General features: G+C 48.2%; 1 protein-coding gene across 9 annotated transcripts in view; it reads left to right on the forward strand.

The window, feature by feature from the left end:
• LOC123763638 (anoctamin-7) overlaps positions 1-21,028 on the forward strand; it is an 86,897-nt gene that overhangs the window by 47,580 nt on the left and 18,289 nt on the right. For 3 of the 9 annotated variants that reach the window (XM_069304351.1, XM_069304354.1, XM_069304352.1), the window contains exons 2-5: positions 3,526-4,245; positions 12,120-12,410; positions 13,866-13,973; positions 15,760-15,896. In XM_069304351.1, the coding sequence (XP_069160452.1) occupies positions 4,066-4,245; positions 12,120-12,410; positions 13,866-13,973; positions 15,760-15,896 (716 nt within the window). In that variant the 5' untranslated portion in view covers positions 3,526-4,065. Of the gene's footprint in view, positions 1-3,525; positions 4,246-7,863; positions 8,070-9,786; positions 11,088-12,119; positions 12,411-13,865; positions 13,974-15,759; positions 15,897-21,028 lie in introns of those variants that run through there. The other 6 variants (XM_069304353.1, XM_069304348.1, XM_069304350.1 and 3 more) reach the window with 6 other exon arrangements.

Here is a 21,028-nt window from a genome sequence, read left to right on the forward strand (position 1 = left end):
TATACCATAATACCATTATACCATAATACCATTATGTTGCTAATGTTGCTTTTGTCCATAGTGTGTGTGTCCTTTGTTACGTGTCTTGTGGAAGGTGTAGTGGAGCAATTAACTGCTTGCGACTCTCGTCTCCAGTAATGAGTGTTCCGCTTCCCGCTTCCTCCCTCCCCCCCCCCCTCCTCTCCCTATTTTTTGTTGCGCCCCCCACTCTATCTTCCACTCCCCCTCCTCTCTTCCTTCGACTCCCCACCCCCCTCTTCCTTCCGCTCTTAACACTTGCCCTCCTCCCTTGTAGCTTCTCTTCCTCTATTTGGCTCTCTTCTCTTTCTCCTTCCCTTCATCACCCTCCCTCCCAAACCCGTTTCTATTCCCCCTTCTCCCCAACACTATTCACCATCCTCCAACACTCCTTCCCCTCCCCCCCCTGCCCCCTCCCAGGCCTCATTAACTAGCGTTTTTTTGCCCTCGTGCCAGACCAAAAAAAAACGCATGGCCTCTTAACCCCCCCCCTCCTTCTGGGAGGGGGGGGGGTGAGACTGTTTATTTCTATTATTATTGTCTACCACAGACGTGGCCAGACATTTACAATGCTAACCAGCATATATTCATTTTCTTCTGTCCTCCCCCATGGACAGGTTAGAGATGTGTTAAAGCATATGGTCCAGTGGAATGGGATGGAAGAGACGGTGAAGGGTGAGGATGGAGTTTGATGGAGAAGGGCCGGGATGGAAGAGGTGGGAGGATGGGGTAGGGGGGAAGAGGAGGCTGAAGGATAAGCTTGACGAGCTTGAAGGGAGAGTATCAAGGCAGGTGGTGGAGAAGCTGCGCACACGAAGAGGCAGGCTGTAGTGTGTGTGTGTGTGTGTGTGTGTGTGTGTGTGTGTGTGTGTGTGTGTGTGTGTGTGTGTGTGTGTACTCACCTAGTTGTACTCACCTAGTTGTGCTTGCGGGGGTTGAGCTCTGGCTCTTTGGTCCCGCCTCTCAACTGTCAATCAACAGGTGTACAGGTTCCTGAGCCTATTGGGCTCTATCATATCTACACTTGAAACTGTGTATGGAGTCAGCCTCCACCACATCAATATTTATGGGAGGGGGTAATGGGTGGGAAGTTCCCAAACACACACTAACTTCATCAGAGTATTGGGAGGTGTGGGGAAAGCTTTTTGAGCATTTATCTGTTACACACTTGAGAGTGTCGTCAGTCAGTCAGTCGAGTGTGTGTGTGTACAGATGAGCACACAGTATGTACACGCTGTGGGCCGCCTCTTCACAGGGTCAAGGGGGAGAGGGTTTCAGGTCTACAACTATTCCTTAATTTATGTACCGAGAAACTTGGCTGCCCTCGAGTAGAGTCAAGCTCTTGGGCTCACTGCGTGGTGAACTGCGACGTCTCTTATAAAGGGTGATCTCTCTGGGATTCCATCTCTTAACAGCTTTCTGTTGTTCTCTGTTGTTCAGCGGTTCATGGAGCTATTGAACCGTTGATCAGATGGTGTGCAGCTCTCTCTATGCCTTGTTTTGCACTGCTTGCACCTTGTACACGTTTGCTATTTGTAAAGTTTTTTGTTAAGGGTTTTAGAAGGAATTAGAGGTGCGGACGACCTAGATCCTCGTGTAAAGCTAGTCGTCTCCGCACGAAGGTCACATAATATTCTTCCTTTGCCAAAGTCTTTTAGCTATGTTTGTTATTTGTAACTCGAGTTTGTTGGTGTTTATTTTCAACTTCTTCTTGGTTTGTTTGTCATGCCACTGGAAGACCCTGAACCATCAGGCACTCCGAGCCTTGGCACCATAATCTCCTTCCCCCCCCCACAACCACCCCCCCCCATCCAGGCCCCCCCTCCCCGGCCTTATAACATTGATCTGCAACCTTGCATCTTAGATAAACACCCCCTCAAAACAAGAACGTCCACGACAGCCCCCCTCCCCCTCTCACCCCACAACCAAGACGCCCCAATAACCCCCCCCCCATTCCCCACACCCGAACACCCCCAACAACATTCACCCTTCACCCCACAACCAGAACGTCAACAACACCCCTACTCCCTCCCCCCCCCCTCCATATGTCGGCCATATTGCAACTGGCAACATTGCAAGCAGAAATAATCAAAGAAAAAAAAATGAAATTCGAACAGCCGCTTCCCTTCTGACTTAATGATTCGTTTTCTTTCCTTACTACCTGGACTCTCCCTAGAAATATTACACCAGATATAATTCGTTCCTCACCAGATTATAATCATATAATTCGTTCCTTTCCACCGTTGCAGTTATACTTGGTAATCTTGAACAAACAGGAACAGGAACTACTCTTGAACAAACCTCAAGTTTCCTGTTTGTGACTCGGCGCGGGTGTACCACATCTTACGGCGGCTCTTGGAGATGATGTTTCTTAAACCCTCGGAACACTCCTGTAGTGTGCTTATGCTGGCCTGGGTTGCAGGTGTGATACGGGGTTGAGAGGCTAGAGTAGTGAGACACTGTGGAAGAGAGATACCGAGAGGAATAGTATTTAATGCAGGCGATGAGTCACAATAACGTGGCTGAAGTATGTTGACCAGACCACACACTAGAAGGTGAGGGGACGACGACGACGTTTCGGTCCGTCCTGGACCATTCTCAAGTCGATTGATTCTCACAATCGACTTGAGAATGGTCCAGGACGGACCGAAACGTTGTCGTCCCTTCACCTTCTAGTGTGTGGTCAGGTCATCAATAGTATTTAATGCCTCGTCAATAGGCCTTCTGAAGTTACCTTCATTCTTATGTTAGGTTCTTATATAGTGGTGGTGATGAAAGAGGGGGAGGATAGCAGGAGGGTGGCAGTATACAAAGGGGGCTGAGGGGGGAATAGGGGTGCAGAGGGGTAGTGTGCTCAAAGGAGGAGGAAGAGTGGTCCGGTGTTTGTAATTACATGACTGTACTCGCCTAACTGCTCCTCGCGGTAAAGTTTCAGTCCTCGTGCGCGTGTCTGAATTATATACAAGTATATATCACGCATGTTAAACGTATCTCTCAAATGTACGAATTTAGTCCTTTTATCCGGTTTTCGTGCGAATTTTCGTTCTGTTAACGGGTACATTGTATGTATCATTGTATAATGCATGCAATGTATCGGTGGGGGTCGTGTCTTATCTGGTGGGTTGGGGGCGGCGTGGCAGACGAGGCCTGGCAATAATTGCACTCGAGGGGCCGCCCACCTCGACTAATAACATGCTCCTGGTGGGCGTGGGGGGGGCGGAGGGGGCTGGTGTGTGAATTAAAGCCAGACGTTTGAGGAGAGGCAGGCGAGGGGTGGCAGGGGTAGAGGTAAAGGGAGCAAAGTTATGGGTAGAGAGTGGGAAGTAATACCCTCCCTTGCCTTGTTGGGGAACAAGGCTATTATTTACCTCCCTACCCAGGACGGGGTAGGGAGGGAATAACATTAGAGCTAAGGTTAGAGTAAGGGAATATTATACACGTATTATATTAAAAAATAGGAAATAGCTTGAGAGGTTCTCGTAACTAACAATGTTTTCTCATTTCCAGACTTGGTGTCGCGCTGTGTCAACCTAATTTGCGTCAAAGGGGGTCGTCCCGACGCCTGAATCTCTCATCCAAGAGTCACGGAAGTGTCAAGTCCATTGAGTGCTCATTAGTGATGAACGTGTTCACACGCGGAGGCTTTCCCCGACGACGGCGCCCCCAAAGTCGCCGGCCGCCCGTGTTCCCGCCAAATGGCTTGGGTATCCACAGTTGGGCTGGCTTGTACTGCCTGCCCTGAACTGTTCCCCGGATAGCTACTTCGCTGTGTGGGCGTGGGGGCTGGTTTACAGTCACTTTTACATTAAAGATCTGCAATGGTACATTAGCTCAGTGTATTTGTGTATGTAACTACATTCAAGAATAAAGATAATTGAAATCCAATATCGTCCCTTCACCTGACACAAGAAATTTTTGCCATATACTAGACTATTTTTGTACTGAGAGGGCATTTCAGTGATAACGCAATTGGAGACGGTTCTGTTCGAACTATCAACCCCCCTCCTCCTCCTCTCTAACCCTAAACAAACCAACTCGATCCAAACGATGCCGTTCGGGACCCGTCAGAGCGAACGGTACGAACTAAACGGGACGGGACAGCTCCAGCGAGACCGTACGTACGGCAGCATCGTGCGGGACGGGACCTATGGCAGCATCGGCAGCTACACCAACATGGACCCCGAGGCCCATTGTAACTTTATCAACGAGGATGATCTTGATTTCCAGGTGAGTTCGTGATGCTCTGTTTTTTTTCCTTCCCCCGCCGGTATGTGATGTCCCCCTGGCAAGTGTGTGTGTGTGTGTGTGTGTGTGTGTGTATGTGTGTGTGTGTGTGTGTGTGTGTGTGTGTGTGTGTGTGTGTGTGTGTGTGTGTGTGTTGGGGGGTGAGGAGGGGGGGGGGTGAGTTGGTCAGGTGTGGTGCAGCTCTCGGCTTGATGCCGAATGTAAAAATGGTTCACGGTTCTTGTACCATGTTTAAGAACCATCGGTGTTATAGTGTTGTATAAAATATATATTCACGCAAGTTAATGAAGTGTTAAGCTTGCGTGTTTCATTATTTTGTATAGATTTAAAACAAGAAAATTCGGAGTCGTATTTTTGGAGACATAAGACAAGTACATGCTTGTTCTAATAAGTACGCCTTCTTTACGAGTACCTTACTAATACGGCTCGGGTTGGACTAATCAGCCATCTCTGAACCCCACTCTCCTAGAAACTTGTGGCACCGAATGGTGGTCATTGACTTGACAGTGGAACAGCCGCGTGTATTCCAGACCCAACGTGATACAGTTCTCCAGCACGTGACGTCTTGCGAGAAAAGGAAATTGTATTATAGTAATCAACAGGGGAAGCCGAGAGGCTGTATGATGCTGGTGTGAGAGTGCCTGGCCTCCAAGATAAGAGATAGCTGGGTATTGATTACACACGCACGCATGCACGCGCGCACACGCACGGTCTTCATCGGGAGGAACATGTATACAGCGGATCTGTATGCGATTTTGTATTGCTATACAAAATGTATATTCTAGGAAACTAGCAGATGCCTCTGCTAGGAAGCAGCTCTCCTTGCTGGTCCCTTCTCCCAAATTAGGATTACTTATTCGGATTTTTTTACTTCTACTTCGCTATAATTCCTTCCCCAACCATTGGAAATAATGGTCAGGTATTACGAGGAAGCACACTGTGACCTGTTACATATGTGCGGCCAGAGTAACAGGTGGTAGCTAGGACACAACCGTCCAACCACTTGGGCTGGACGGTAGACAGCGGTCTCGCTTCATGCAGGTCGGCGTTCAGTCGCTTCGTCTCCTGACCAAGACAGTGGAGTGTGCGCCTACAACGGAGATTAATTACCATGACAGGTTAAGACAGCCACCAGGCTCTTGCTGGCTTTTTCATTTCATGACACAATTGCTGAAAGTTTCTGAAGTAAGGGAAAGGGAGGGGGGGTCTCTCTTTTTAAGAGAAGGAAGGGGTCCTTTTTAAGTTTTGGGGTCCCTCTTTTAAGGGGTATAGGAAGGGTCCCTCTTTTTGAGAATGGGGGTCCCCCATTTTTAGAGCGTAAGAAATGAATAGGCACGCCAGGGTGAGAGGGGGGAGGCGGGGACGACCCGCCAGGGTGAGAGGGGGAGGCGGGGACGACCCGCCAGGGTGAGAGGGGGCGTCGAGACGACCCGCCAGGGTGAGAGGGGGGCGGCGGGACGACCCGCCAGGGTGAGAGGGGGGACGGCGGGACCGGGAAATACTTTTCACTTATTGATTCACTTGGCAACATAGAGCAGCAGCAACATGCAGAAGCCCGGTATAATGAGTGTGTGAGGGGCTGTAGTACGTGGCTGTATACAGACTTAAATATTGGTTAGTATACCATTAAAACATTCTCTAATCTATGAGACGTGCTCTGATAGCAGGTCACATCTGAGGTGTTGTCTGCACACACTGGGGGGAGTTGTCCCCCCCTGTCTGCTGCACCCCCAGGGGGTAAGGCTCCCCCTCCTTCCCCCCTGTCTGCTGCACCCCAGGGGTAAGGCTGGCCCCCGCCTGGAGCTCCCCTTTAGGGGGAGTGTGTTGGGGGTGGGGTTCCAGGGCGTCAGGGCGTCATATGGTTCGCATCTAGACCTGCTAACTTGGAGGAGAGGGAGATGGGGGGTGAGCTTTAGGGATCAGGGAAGAGTTCATAAGCTGTCGACGTTTCCTCTCACGTCCTGCCTCTATCTTATCAACTTTCCTTTCGTAACTGTGTGAAGTTCGACGTCATTCCGTATGAGTTTGGAGCAGCTGCTGACGTTGTCCTCTGTGTGTGTGTGTGTGTGTGTGTGTGTGTGTGTGTGTGTGTGTGTGTGTGTACCGCTCCTAGAGCCGGGTTAGTGCTTGTTTAACATGGTCCTCCAGCCGTTGTCTTAGAGTGTGCCAGCAAGCATAGTCCAACCTCCGAACCTAACCAGAACAGTACTAACTCGAGCAAGCCAACAGATCTATAGAGTCCGAGGCATATAGAGCGTAAATGTTTGTGAGCCGTCACTTGTCACAGAGCCGGTCGGCCGAGCGGACAGCACACTGGACTTGTGATCCTGTGGTCCCGGGTTCGATCCCGGGCGCCGGGGAGAAACAATGGGCAGAGTTTTTCACCCTATGCCCCTGTTACCTAGCAGTAAAATAGGTACCTGGGTGTTAGTCAGCTGTCACGGGATGCTCCCTGCGGGTGGAGGCCTGGTCGAGCACCGGGCCGCGGGGACACTAAAGCCCCGAAATCATCTCAAGATAACCTCAAGTAGGTTGGATTTGTAACGTTGATTTACCGTGACGGACAAAAGTTGACCTAATTTAATCGAGGGCTGAGTGACAATGTTGACCAGACCACACACTAGAAGTTGAAGGGACGACGACGTTTCTGAGTGACAATCTTAACAGTACTTCGTATAGGATAATTGTCAGTCACGCTTCACACACTGAAATCACAATAGCGTAATGCATCAAATGAACAAATCCACAAGGGCCGTGACGAGGATTCGAACCTGCGTCCGAGAGGTTCGAATCCTCGTCACGGCTCTTTTGGATTTGATCAATTGTCAGTAACGAAGGTCTGTGTTAGTCTCTTCCCTCTTTCTTGTTTGGGGGGGGAGGGTGTTTGGGTTTGTGGATAGCGAGGAGGGGGGGGGGAAGGGTGTGTACTAACCTAGTTCTTCTTGCAGGGGGTTGAGATTTGGCTCTTTGGTTCCGTGTGTGTGTGTGTGTGCACCTAGTTGTGCTTGTGGGGGATGAGCTCTGTTCTTTCGGCCCGCCTCTCAACTGTCAATCAACTATTACTAACTAATCTCCCCCCCCCCCCACACACACACACACACACATCCAGGAAGCAGCCCGTAACAGCTGTCTAACTCCCAGGTACCTATTTACTGCTATGTAACAGGGGCATCAGAGTGAAAGGAACGGCCCATTTTGTTTCTGCCATCACCGGGGATCGAACCCGGACCCAAGGATTAAGAGCCTAGAGCGCTGTCCGCTCAGCTATCAGGCTCCCAGGTGTATCAGGTTTGTGTGGGTATGGGTTTGGGTGTGTGGGTGTTTGTGTGTGTGGGTGTGTTTGTGTGGGTGTTTGTGTGTGTGTGTGTGTGTGTGTGTGTGTGTGTGTGTGTGTGTGTGTGTGTGTGTGTGTGTGTGTGTGTGTGTGTGTTTGTGTGTGGGGGGGGGGACGGATTTATTTGTGGGAAATGATTTGTGAGTGTGTTGGAGAGAGGAAATTAGTGTGGAACAGTAGTGGTGCACTAATCTTGCGCACACACGGTTGGTGAGGCCAGCAGTATCTAAGCGACTTCCGCTGCCTCGTGTGGGTCTGGCCAGTCTCCCACCAGTCAGCCAGCCAGTCAGTCAAGTCACAGTTCATTACCATCAATCAACCAGTCCTCCTTTGACTGTCCGCGCGGTAACAACAATCCCCTACCACCACCACCACTACCACCACCACCACCACCACCAATCGCCGCCTCGTCGCGCAGTCGCTACCACCACCACACGACTATCACCAACGCAAACCCCTCAAGTCGATACTAGTGCGTGGCGCCCTCAGTCAAAACGCCACAACGTCTTACAGTCGCTGTTGATGTGTCTGTTGTACAATACCGTTTCGCGATGCCTCACTGTTGTATTTTAGTCTCCCCAAGTGCTACTGTTGGTCCCCCCCCCTACTGTATTATTCGAGTGTCACAAGTGCTACTGTTCACTGTTGTGCTACAGCAAATCAACTTTTATTTGCTCCGTTACTTGGAAGGAGGTTGGAATGATTCGAAGGAAAGTGCTGCAGTGCAGGCCCCCTCTTAGACGGAACTGTTGCATCTACAAGCGAAATAGTTGATATATTTTCCCCTCGGCTCTATATTGGGGGGGGGGAGATGCATAAACATTGATATAATTTAGTTTTATAAATAACATTTTAATTTGTCGAGTAGACGTGTGTTGCTGTAAGCGTTAGAGTAGTGTTGCAACGCTTGATAATGCTACAGAAAGTGCTCCTGTTTGATGCAAGTGTTACTTAAAAGCTCACTGGGTAATTAGCCATGTTACAGACTAACTTGTAAACTGTAGTAACACTTTCATCAAGTGTCGGTTTATGATGATACGTGTTACTTAAATTGTTCCCTAAGTGATCTTGACAGCCGCCACGGAGCCTGGTGTGTGACCCCTTAAGTGCGACTAAGGTCCTTGTGTTTTTTTTTATTTTGAGGGCGAGGGGAGAGGTCTAGACTCACTCTCCATCTTGGAATGATGTATTGTGGGTCTTGGTTTCCATTGAGTAAATCCAAGCTCTTGGGCCAGCGGTTGTGGGAGTATATGGTGTCTCGTTTGTAGTAATCTTGGTAACTTTGTGTCTACTAATATTTCGAAGGTGTTGCACACAGCCTGGTAGCTTAGTGGACACTGTTTTGCTGCTCTTCTTAGCGTTTTATTCTGTACTGTTTGTACATAATAAAATACCATAAGTTTATACTGATGTTTATACCATCCTCGTCTCAGGAGATGAACTTATCATTCTCATACTACTGGCCCAAAGTTAATCACTTCATAGCGGCATATACATACCTCTCACGATACCAAGTCCCGAATTCCACACCTTGGTCAGCTGGTAGTGACAGCGGAAGTCCCCCCCTTCCCCAGCTTGAGCTCTTATCAACCCGATGTCACGTTTCAATGGCTCCCCCGTCAACCACTCTCTGACATCATGTAGAACATAACCGATTCTCGCAGCATCCTTGAGCCGACTTGGGTCTACTTTCCCCCCGTGACACTCCCTCTGGTCCTCTACAACTACTCATTGTTGTGTGGTAGCTTCAGGACTCCCTCCTGCTATCAGTCTCCGGTCGCCGCAGAGTCATTGAAATACTGCCAGCCTCACATGATTATCGGACTCCTCTGGGAGCATCCGTTATGTATCGGCGTCGCAGTGTCTCTCCTCTATCTATGCTTCTAATACTCGCTCATAAAGGCTTCCGCTAGACTCGTACTTTTAAGAGAGAATAACTAATTTACTATCATTCATTTGGGTCACACCAGCACCCTAGTTCGTGGTGCATTTGTCCGCCTGTGCTCACTTGCATGCAAGACGCATGTCCTGGGACCTGCAGGGGTGCACCTGGCTATACCTTGCATCCTGCAATGTGTCTTGGGTACCAAAGACTGGTACTTGGTAGCATTTTAACTTGCAACTCAACTCCCTGACACTAAAGCATTTCATTAATTTGCTTAAAATGCAGTTATAATTGGGAAGAAATTGTGGTTGTTTTTAATGACTTGTTAGCCGCTTTCTTGAGTTGTATACCTTTTTATAGTTTAAAAAAATGGTTAGTATTGGTAATATTATAAATTATATAAATTTCTAAATACCTGTATTTAATACGGCCATGTTTGTGGCGGTTGGAACTGTGGAAAATAGTTTGTTTTTTATCGCGATGGAATGTAATGTTCGAATTTCTTATGACAACTTTTTAAGAACTGTGAGAAAAAAACAAATCAAAAGTTTCGCTCAGTGAAATTTTTAAAAATTACTAGACAAATCTAAATTATTTGTATTGCAGATGATTGTAACAATAATGATTGGTTAAAGGGAAAGTTTGAAACTTATAACAAAGAACGCAAGTGATTGTTAGTGACGAGAATAACACTTTGATGAATCTTGTCAGCGTGCGCATACAGGTGACAAGTTGCTGCTAAACACACCAAGAAATGGGAAGAGACATTTCCTCAGAATGCAACACCTGGACCCATGCCGTACATTATATGTATATATATGGCGGCTTCCCAACACAATATAAAACAAAGGAGCAATAGAACTTCCTGGCAAATAAGAACATCCTGGGTAGTTTACCATCATGGAGTGGCCAGTGGGAGGCAAGGATGCCACCGGCCAGGCTATGGCCAAGGTGGAGTGTGGTGCCAGCAGTTCGGGCCAGGTGGACCAGGTGGACCAGGCAGGCCAGGTGGACCAGGCGGGCCAGGCGGGCCAGGCGGGCCAAGGCACAGCCTCGGTGGAGTGTGGCAACAGGCGAGTACTCTTCGCCTCTCATCCAAAGACAACAGAGTCGTCCACACTCGACAGCGGAAACATTTCACCAGATGAAGACAAAACGGTTACTTCCAGCAAGAGGGAAGGCATGTTAGGGCAGCTAGATGAGGCAGCGTCATGTGTAGACGAAGATGATGATGATGATGAATCAAAGGCTTGCCTGTCTCGGGCCAGTATAAGGGCACACTTGTGTGAAGAGGACGAGAAGGTAGACTTGCTTAGGCAGCAGACAAGGGCCAAGAGGGTGACGAGGAATACCCTCGACTTCGACGACGGCGGCGTGGTCATGATGGGATACAGGAAAAAGGAGGACTCGCTGGAACCCACCACAGCTACCCCTGACAGCAGCAGACCGGAGACCCCCGAGGGTGAGGAGTGGGCGGAGTCCCCGGTGGGTGAGGATTGGGCGGGAAAGAGTACTGGGCCAGGGTGGGCAGAGCTGAGCGGTGCAGTCCTCAAGGAGTTGTGGAACGACGCCAGGGATTACCTGGATCCCGCCAAACACTCCCAGGTGAGCAACTGGGTGGGTGGGGGTGTGTGTGTGTGTCTCAGTGGTCGTGCCTGGTGCTGCTATACGTATTCTATGGTGCTTGTGTGTGTGTGTGTGTGTATGTGTGTGTGTGTGTGTGTGTGTTAATTGTATCTCCTCTTTCATTGCTGTTCAGTTTGGGCAGAATTAAATCCCTTTAATTTTTATTATAGTGCATATTTCTGGGCTTTGGAATTCATGTTCAATTCACTTTTCATATTTTATAGTTGTAAATGGTAACTGAAAATCCTTTTGTGGTTCGAAAGGTTAATTCATAGACAGTATAGTTTTGTTCAATGATTTACATCCATCCACTTACCAGGTCATCTGACAGCGGTCTTAAGCACTTGAACGGTCTTATCATTCCATCAATCTCGTCCCAACCATAGTCCTTAGAAGTTAGGGCTAATGTAAGGGAACTATCAGGAGGAAGCCATTACGACTATATAGCGTTTGGGAGGAAGCAGGATAAGGGTTTGGGATGGGACGGGGGGGGGGGAGGAATGGTGCCCAACCACTTGGACGGTCGGGGATTGAACGCCGACCTGCATGAATCGAGACCGTCGCTCTGCCGTCAAAGTGGACTATTACTTTAGGGCTAATTCGTCATTATTCAAGAGAACGAGTCCACCGCTGGTGTTATTTGAGGACCAAACTGGAACTAAATGTTTCTCTACAGTTTCCTGTTCCTTATCTGATGATATATAGCTGTTTGCAGGCGACGAGGCACAATAACGTGGCTAAAGTAAGTTGACCAGACCACACTAGAAGGTGACAGGGACGACGACGTTTCGGTCCGTACTGGACCATTCTCAAGTCAGAATGGCTTGAGAATGGAACGACTTGAGAATGGTCCAGGACGGACCGAAACGTCGTCGTCGTCCCTTCACCTTCTAGTGTGTGGTCTGGTCAACAGATCAGGGAAATGTTGGACGAGACTCATTTGATACACAGGTGTGTGTGTGTTTTGGGTTTGTTGTGACAGGTGTTACACACAGGTGTGTACTTCCACAGCACGGCGGTGACGCTGACAGCTGGCGCAGCAGCGGCGGCCTGACCCCAGCCCGTCCTCCCGCCCCCAAGCACCGGGAGGACGCGGACACCTTCTTCAGGGACGGCCGCCGCCGGATCGACTACGTGCTGGTGTACGAGGACGCTGCGGGCGCCGGCCGCAAGACTCGTCAGGAGCGGGACAAGACCCTCAACCGGACGCTCTCGGCCAGTGAGAAGAGGGCCTTTAAGCACGAGTCCTGGAGGCTGAGGTTCATGAATTCTCTTATGAAAGCTGGACTCCACATGGAGGAGGTGAGTGGTGGTGGAGGGGCGTTCTCTCACCTCTCCCCCATTCTCTCCCATCTCTGAATATATATCTCACACTGACGCGCGCGCTTTCACACTCACTCTCTAAAACACACACACACACACACACACACACACACACACACACACACACACACACACACACACACACACACACACACACACACACACACACACACACACACAGAGGGTAGATAAAGATAAACTGTTTAACACGGGTGGTACGCGAACAAGGGGACACAGGTTGAAACCGAATACCCAAATGAGCCACAGGGACGTTAGAAAGAACTTTTTCAGTGTCAGAGTAGTTAACAGATGGAATGCATTAGGCAGTGATGTGGTGGAGGCTGACTCCATGCACAGTTTCAAATGTAGATATGATAGAGCCCAGTAGGCTCAGGAACCTGTACACCAGTTGATTAACGGTTGAGAGGCGGGACCAAAGAGCCAGAGCTCAACCCTGGCAAGCACAACTAGATGAGTATACACACATACCAGGAAGCAGCCCGTAACAGCTGTTACGCCCCCCCCCCCCATCCCATCCTGTAGTTGGTGGTGTGTAAGTGTTGGTAAGCACTGTTCAGCTGATACCAATTAAGCTACCATTACCCAATCCGAGACGACAAGCGTTTCAGCACCTGTCAATCTTTCGATCATTTTAAAAGCTTCTCTGAATTTTCTTTCGACGAGTTTGTCTTGATTTATTTCCAGGCCATTTTTTTTCTTCAGCAAATTGGCAAATATTGCTGTTGAATCCACTCAAAATTGTTTATATACAGAATAAACAACAGAGGTTCCATGAAAGAGCCCCGGGGCACTCCACGTAAACATTCAATTCTTCCTTTGAAATAACAAAGCTCTAATCCATCCTAGGATAGCTCTCCCAGTACCACGTGCCTCTAGCTTTGTGACGAATCATGTGAGAGTATTTGAAGTCAAGTATATAACATCTCGAGCCTTTCCACTATCTTGAAATATAATGAAAAGGAATATGAGAGAGAATTGATCAAACACGAGCTGCCCTTCGTACAGCCATGTTGTGAATCCTCTATTAATCTGCTTTCAAGATGTAGACGAATGACGTGATTATAAATACAATAACTCTTTTTTTATAATAGAAAAGTGATTGTATTTCCCGCGGTTCTGGCACTGTGGTCGACTTTAATTATATATGCAAGTGATAGGCTCTCTAAGCTGCTCTTTACGCGCTAAGAAATATTCTGTTTATCCCTGGGGACTTGTTGAACTTTGATTTTCACCGAACTTCAACAGTGAGAGATCGACCCCCAAACAGGGTCCAAACAACCACATTTTTTACTTATATTTTGTGTGCATTTTTCTGTTTTTAAATTGTAGTATTAGACGCCTTGGGATTATTTTTTGTGTATAGATGATTACTTGCATTAAAACTAACGTGATCTCTGACCCTTGTGTGTGCAGGAGACGGAGGAGACTGGGAAGAAAGTGATCTGCTTCATCAAGCTTAGTGCCCCCTGGCCCGTGCTCTGTCACTTCGCCGAGGAGCTCAACATGAGAGCGCCCCTCCAGGTTAGTTGTGTGGGGGGGGGCGAGTCCTTCTCCTCTTCCCCCCTCTCTTGCAGGTGTTGGGGGGGGGGGGGGGGGAGGCCCTGCCCTTCAGGCTATAGTTCAGAGGGGTAAGGGAACCCTCGTCACGGCCTTTTTGGGTTTATATGGCTAGTCGGGGTCGGCCCCAATGTCAACCTATTAGAAATATCGGCATCTTTAATGCCCCCCCCCACCACCTCCCTCTTGGGATTTTCATGGTATGAAAACGGGTATTTGTTTTCTGTATAATTTCCAGTTTTCAGTGCTTCGTAATGTTATATTTTCTGAGGGAGAAAAGCTAGGAGAGGGGGAAGAGGCCATATCTAATAATTATATATATATATATTTATATTATATATTATATACAGATTATATATATAAATAAGACACCCCTACATGTGAGAAAGGTAGGTATGGTGTATGCGTGTGTGTGGTGTTGTATATGCATGCATTCATTTATATTAAGAACTTGTATACATTTCGTAATTTACGTGACAAGAGTACTATCTGGGTCCGAGTGTAAAGGCACGACCCATAGCCACGCCCGGCCCATAGCCACGGATGACAACGGAAACTGTGTAAAACTGGTTAGAAGCTTGGCCAGTGCTTGGCAGAATCCCTGGTGGATTTAGAAATTGCAATTCTTGTGTGGTGTTGGTGTTGAAGTGTGTGGTGTTGGGTGCCGCTGGGGGTCCTTGGATGCTCGCAAGGCGGCTGGTCCACCTGATGCATCGTCTTAGTCTGTCTTGTATCCCTCACAATACCAATTAAAATATTATAAATGGTGATGAGTGACGTGGAGGATGAGGAGGTGGGTGTTACTTGGCCTGTGTGTGGTGTTGCAGGTCCGCCAGCCAGGGGGGGAGCTCCGCAAGCTGCTGAGAGTCCGCTCATCCACCGTGAGTTGACTCCCTACATACACCCGGCGACGCCTTTCAGTCTTTAACGCGGCTTGTTAAGCTTTGTATTTATCTTCCTTCTTGGCCGCACCGTCATTCCCGGCGGCTGCCGCCTTCTCCCTTCACTCACACGCACAACAGTCATCAACTGTGACTTTTATGGGGTACTCTGAGAGACTTGGCGCAGTGCAATCCCTCCAGCGGCGGCAGTGGTATTCCCCAGTAATGAAATCCGCAAGCGTTGGTATCCCTGATGTTATTGCCTCTAAGTGTTATAATGGGTGAGCATCGTGGCGCTGTGCAAGCAGACTTGTGGCTAGGGTGTCTGCTGGCGTCTGCTCCAGGCCTGCCTCCCCTGCCCACTTTGTCTAGAGGTTGAAGTCAAGCACTGTGGAATTTTCTGTTTTGTATAATACTCTCATGGAAAGGGATTCAATTCACACACTTATTGCTTCTATATAAGAAATCCTAATATTAAGTGCGTGTGGTCTTTGACCTTCCTGGTTCATGTTTACACCTTCGACACTGCACATTTCTTTGACTTATCTTGCTATTAAGTCTAAAACTTCTCCTCCAGCGCAAACTTCAGTCTTATCTCCTCCTTAGCTTGTTAATCCCTCAACTGAACTACTAACTCTCCGGCTCAGTCTGTCAAGATAATCTTAGTGTAGAGTCATTCATTGTAAACATGTTGAGTGCCCTTATGACCTGTGGGGTGAGAACCTGTTTGCTCACGGTTGACTAACTCTCCAACTCCTGAGCATAACGTCAATATCTTTACCGCTTCTCAGAGGACATAAGCCTCGAGGTGGTCCTTGTTGGGTAACCGTCATCGCTTCGAGATAACACCATGTCTTCTCCCCCTGTAGGCACACAACAACCCGTCTACCAACTGGTCCGAGGTCATCCTTGAACGGCTGCACCTGCCCAACTTGATGGCGGAGGACGTCCCCAACAAGCCCCTCGACTACTTCACCTGCGCCTTCAAGAAGTCCAAGATAGATAGGTAAGGTGGTTGTGCCGGCTGGCGCGTCTTGGCGTCTCGCCTGTGTACCGCCCTTAGTTGACGGTGTCGAGGAGACGGCTCTTGCGCTCTTAACAACCAGGGGCCAGATTCACGAAAGCACTTACGCAAGCACTTACGAACGTATACATCTTTCCTCAATCTTTGACGGCTTTGGTTACATTTATTAAACAGTTTACAAGTATGGAAACTTCCCATTCAACTGTTGTTATTGTTATAAACAGCCCCCCTGGTGCTTCGGAGCTCTTTAACTGTTTAATAATTGGAAACAAAGCCGCCAAAGATTGAGAAAAGATGTACAGGTTTGTTAGTGCTTGCGTAAGTGCTTTCGTGAATCTGGCCCCAGATCATTGTCGGTGTGTGGGCAGCATTCCGGCCAGGCGGTCATGAAGCAATGATCATCCGGTGTGTCTCTTTCTTCCTTCCTCTTATGTTTCCTCGCTGAATCTCTCAATTTATCTCGCCCACCCTTCTTGCTGGCTGGCCTCCTCACACCGCTCAACTTAGGGTTGCTTAAGTACACAGACGGAACTCGGTAGGAGTGCATGAGGCATCCACAGGTCACAGCATCGTAGTGTATTAACAGACGCTTGGCACACTGCCGCGCACTTGCAGATGTAAACTAAAGACTACACCTTGTATTGCTTTAAAATTGTTGTGGACTCACGTAAAAAAATGATAGGCTTTATGAACTGTAACTTCAAGCCCTAAATTCTCTCCACAGAAGAAAGATGATATAATGCAAAAGCTCACTTTGACCCCCTTCAGACAAAGCCTCAGGCTTGCGGTGCCAGACTTGGTCAGCTGAGTCAGGCTATTAACACTAATATTTCACGAAGTGACTTCATGCCCCAGAAGCCGTTAACTGCCGTGTTAACTATCGTTAACACGGCCGTGTTAACGGTGAATGGACCGTTAACTGCCGTTTTTTAACTAACTCATTTCTTCCCGTCTTCTTCCTCCTCCCGCTAGAAAACTCATAACCAAGTGAGCACAAATTTATTTTTTTCTTTCGTTGGCTGGACAGTTTCTGCGATAACTTGTGGCGAGTCCTCGTCTGGGACTCTGAAAGTCACTGTCAGAAAATCCTGGAAATGTAGCGCTCAATGGCGCGGTTGAGCCCCGTGTGTGGGGCTCAACTCAGACCTCAGACTCCTGCTCCAACCTACATGTGGGCGGCCGCCAGTTCGTTTCAAGTTGTAGTCTTTGGTCGTGACTCTCAAAACTCCCCACAAATGTATAGACATTTTTACCCCGGGAGATTCACTCTTTGAGATGATTATCCAGCATTGTGGCCTGGCGTTTGCGGCGCCGCCTTCCGCCAATTTAAATCAAAACTAATTCCATATTTTATCGAAGAAACTGTCTGTGCTTGAGCACCTCGTACCGTCTCGTAGCGAGGGAGGGGAAGCTGGTGTGTGGACGACAAGAAAGGATATCAATAGTGAAGCCATGCTTTACAGACTTGCATCACAACAGTGCATCATAGTGGGTTATTAAAACACATTTGCACTGCCATAACCCATCGGAAAACTTTAAATACACTCTAATGGGATTTTTTGTAATTACTATATACTTTAGACTTGTAAAAACACGTGAACTTTAGTAATTGTTTTTATTAAATGAAGAGTTAGTGTTTTATATTTCCGGTTATACAGTATGTATACTTTATTATACAAAGTAATACACAGTAACCAGGTGTCTGTGGCACGCACCAGCCAGCCCCCCACGCTGCTCTGGCCTGCCTGTAGCCCTGCACGACCCCCTGGTAGTGTAGACCACTGTTGCCTCTCGCTCTCGGCTCCACTACCCCTACCTTCCCTCCACATGCACGCTTGCATCTACACATTATAACCACCTCTGGAACCTAACTTTAGAGCTTTATTTGTGGCCATTAGAGCTGACCATTCAGCGCTTGATGCCTGTGAATGTTGCGGACGAGGAGTCATAATAACGTGGCTGGAATATGTTGACCAAACCACACATTAGAAAGGGACGACGACGTTTCGGTCAGTCATGGACCATTCTCAGTCACAATCGACTTAAGAATGGTCCAGGACGGACCGAAACGTCGTCGTCCCTTCACTTTCCAGTCTGTGAATGTTATAAAGCAAACTACAGACCCCCTGTAATTGTCCCTAGAGAGAGATGGGAAAGCGGGCCCAGTGAACAGGGACGAAGACTGTCCCTCGCGCGGGAAGCGAGTGGAACAACCCAACACGTAGCTTTAAAGCTCGTGTCAGAACGGCTCTGGGAACAGAAAGCGCTCTTTAAAAGAGTTATGGAAGTTATTTTAAGACCAATACGCTTTTTACTCTAACCACATACATTAAAACATGTTTAACTTCAGAGTTTTGCAATAACTGTCCTCGGCTGCAAACTACAATATATTGTATTCTGCTGAAGACGTCGTATTTTGGGAAGAGAGTTAATACAATTGTTGTATTAGATTTAGCTATTCAGAACGAAGTGTCCATGTAGCACGGGCTATGGCGAGCCCGCAAAAAGGTTAATACAGAATAGCATCCTTTCTACTTGCAGCACAAGTTTTACATATTTTTAGTATTGCATAATATATCTGCTGTATAAGAGTATATGTACAGATTTACTAATTAACGTAATATATTTAGAGACGTTTTCATACTTTTGTGAATCTTTCCTGATGTAATGAGGAGGACAAGATGGTATAATTCGCGGTGTGAGGTCGTCAATTATGTGATGACTATAGCTGACATGATACTATAATTAGTGATGATTTAGTCGTAAGTTAACAGTACGTAGTTAACGCTGGTAATGGTTGTGTGTGTGTGTGTGTGTGTGTGTGTGTGTGTGTGTATTCACCTAGTTGTGCTTGCGGGAGTTGAGCTCTGCTCTTTGGTCCCGCCTCTCGGCCCGCCTCTCAACTGTTGCACAGATTCCTGAATTATATTATGGTACTCTTGGTATACCATCATTGGTACTGTATTAAAATAATTGTAAATAAGATTTACTTCAGGCGTTTAAGAATGGGGGAAATACACGCAGACGGGAGAGGGAGGGAGGGAGGAAGGGAGGGGAGAGGGGAAAAGGGAAGGGTGAAAGGGAGGGAAGGGACAACATAAACTCGTTCGTGGTTTCAACTCCTGTGATTCCCCTCGCTTTCCCCTCACCTTGCCCCTCATATTTCCCCTTCCTTCTCTCATCCCCCTCCCCTTATCCTCCTCGCCTCTACCTCTCCCCTCTCACTCCGTTGTCACAGCAATGCACATCTTATGAATTATATAAGAAAGTGGTAGTGCTGGCCTGTCTTCAGCGGGTCGTTGACAGCCTCTCTGATTCCGGCTTAAAGCTCTCGCCTCCTTACCCTTCATAATTACTACACCTGAGGACAACATTAGGAGCCGTGGCAATCGGTAGTTACAATCTACCATGGCTCGGTAGTTACAGATTGTAACTACCGATAGCCGAGGCTCCTAATTTTGTTCTTAACTACCGATAGCACCCAGCTTGTTCATAGCTCAAGCGTCTGTGTGCTTTTTCCTGTACACTTGAAATAACTACATATTGTCCACTTGGTACAATAATTCCTGCGTTGTTCTTACATTCGTGCGTTCACACTTTTGTGTGTGAAGGCAAATGGAACATAACCGTTCCATTTTTTGGTATTAATTGCATTAAATAATTTCATGCACCTGCCTAACGTTAGAGCTTTATTGGTGGTCATTAGAGCTGACCTCGCTGGCCCTTAAGCGCTTGATGCCTGTGAATGTTATAAAGCAAACTACAGACCCCCTGCATTAGCCTGAAGTTTGGAGACTCCAGTCTCCACAACCAGAGCGCAACTCCATAGTTTCCAGAGACTGTAAGAGACCTACTACTACTACCTGGGAAGGAAATGGTGCCCAACCACTTAAGACGGTCGGGGGCATTGAACACCAACCTGCATGAGGGGAGACCGTCGTTCTACCGTCCAGCCCAAGTGGTTGGGCCAAGGGGGTACACGGAACAGCTGCTGCTGCTCACGTTGATAGACATGGAGGGTCAGTTTGGATGAGAGAGGGCGAGGAGTCGGGTGACTTGGTGTGGTTGACGCTTCGGGGGATATCTACCACCTGCTGATGTGAGCCTCGGGCAGGTGGTGAACCTTGGGATACAGACCACACTCAGCTGGCTACTGTAACTAAACTGGGGTCATACACTTTGCAATCTCCTCTTCCCCCCCTTTCCCCCCCCACTTTCCCCCCTACTCGGTCGTGCATGTGTTTAACCCAAACAAGACCCGTCTCTATAATACTGGCAGCGGAAGCAAGCAATGATTTTTTACATTAGTCTTCATGGCGTCCGTGAGTGTGGACGCGAGAGTGGGCACGTCAGTCTGGGTGGGGAAAACATGCGTTCGCATCTTTCATCTTATACCCAGCACCCGAAGTTTCTCTAGTAAACATTGTATATAATTCAGTATATGATCATACGTCTGGCCATCGAGGCAGCAGACAGTTTCTCCCCGGCCGGCGTCGCGAGGCTCAAAAAACAGGTCTGCCAGCCGCCCCGGGGCGCGTGTCTGAGAGCGGGAAAGCCTCATGGGATGGAGAGTCCTTGTAATGCCGCGAGTTTATTCATGAACGTTTTCACTCTCTCTCCTTCCTCCGTTGAAGATTCCATCAGATAAGTCCAGCGATCGTCAGGATAATCGTGAAGTTTCATTGAGGCGGGTCAGCTGTAGACGCTGGCACTCCAGACATAATTCTCTCTTCTCCCCTCTCGCGCCTGCGCTCTCTTCTCGCGCTCTCTTCTCGCTCTCCTTAGCTGGCATGAATGTAACCTCGAACTACAGAGTTCAGCAATGGTAACCACTAAATGTAGGGCGAATAGAAGTACAGTATTTATATCGTTGAATGTATTTCGGTATATTGAAATTCACCTACCCGACCTCCGCTACCCCCTTTCCCTTCACGGATCTCAAGTCCTCCCCAACGCCTCGCCCCCGGAGCCCTACCCTGTGGTGGTGAGGGCGGGGGTTGGGCTGAAGAGTCCAGCACCGCTAAGCCAGACTGACTTGATGAAGCAGTGAGGTACTCTACGGTCCTGTCACTTCGTGTTTCACTAGCAAATTCTTATCACATACAACGAATCTT

This window comes from Procambarus clarkii, chromosome 52 (genome assembly GCF_040958095.1).
Source record: "Procambarus clarkii isolate CNS0578487 chromosome 52, FALCON_Pclarkii_2.0, whole genome shotgun sequence".
Lineage (NCBI taxonomy): Eukaryota > Metazoa > Arthropoda > Malacostraca > Decapoda > Cambaridae > Procambarus > Procambarus clarkii.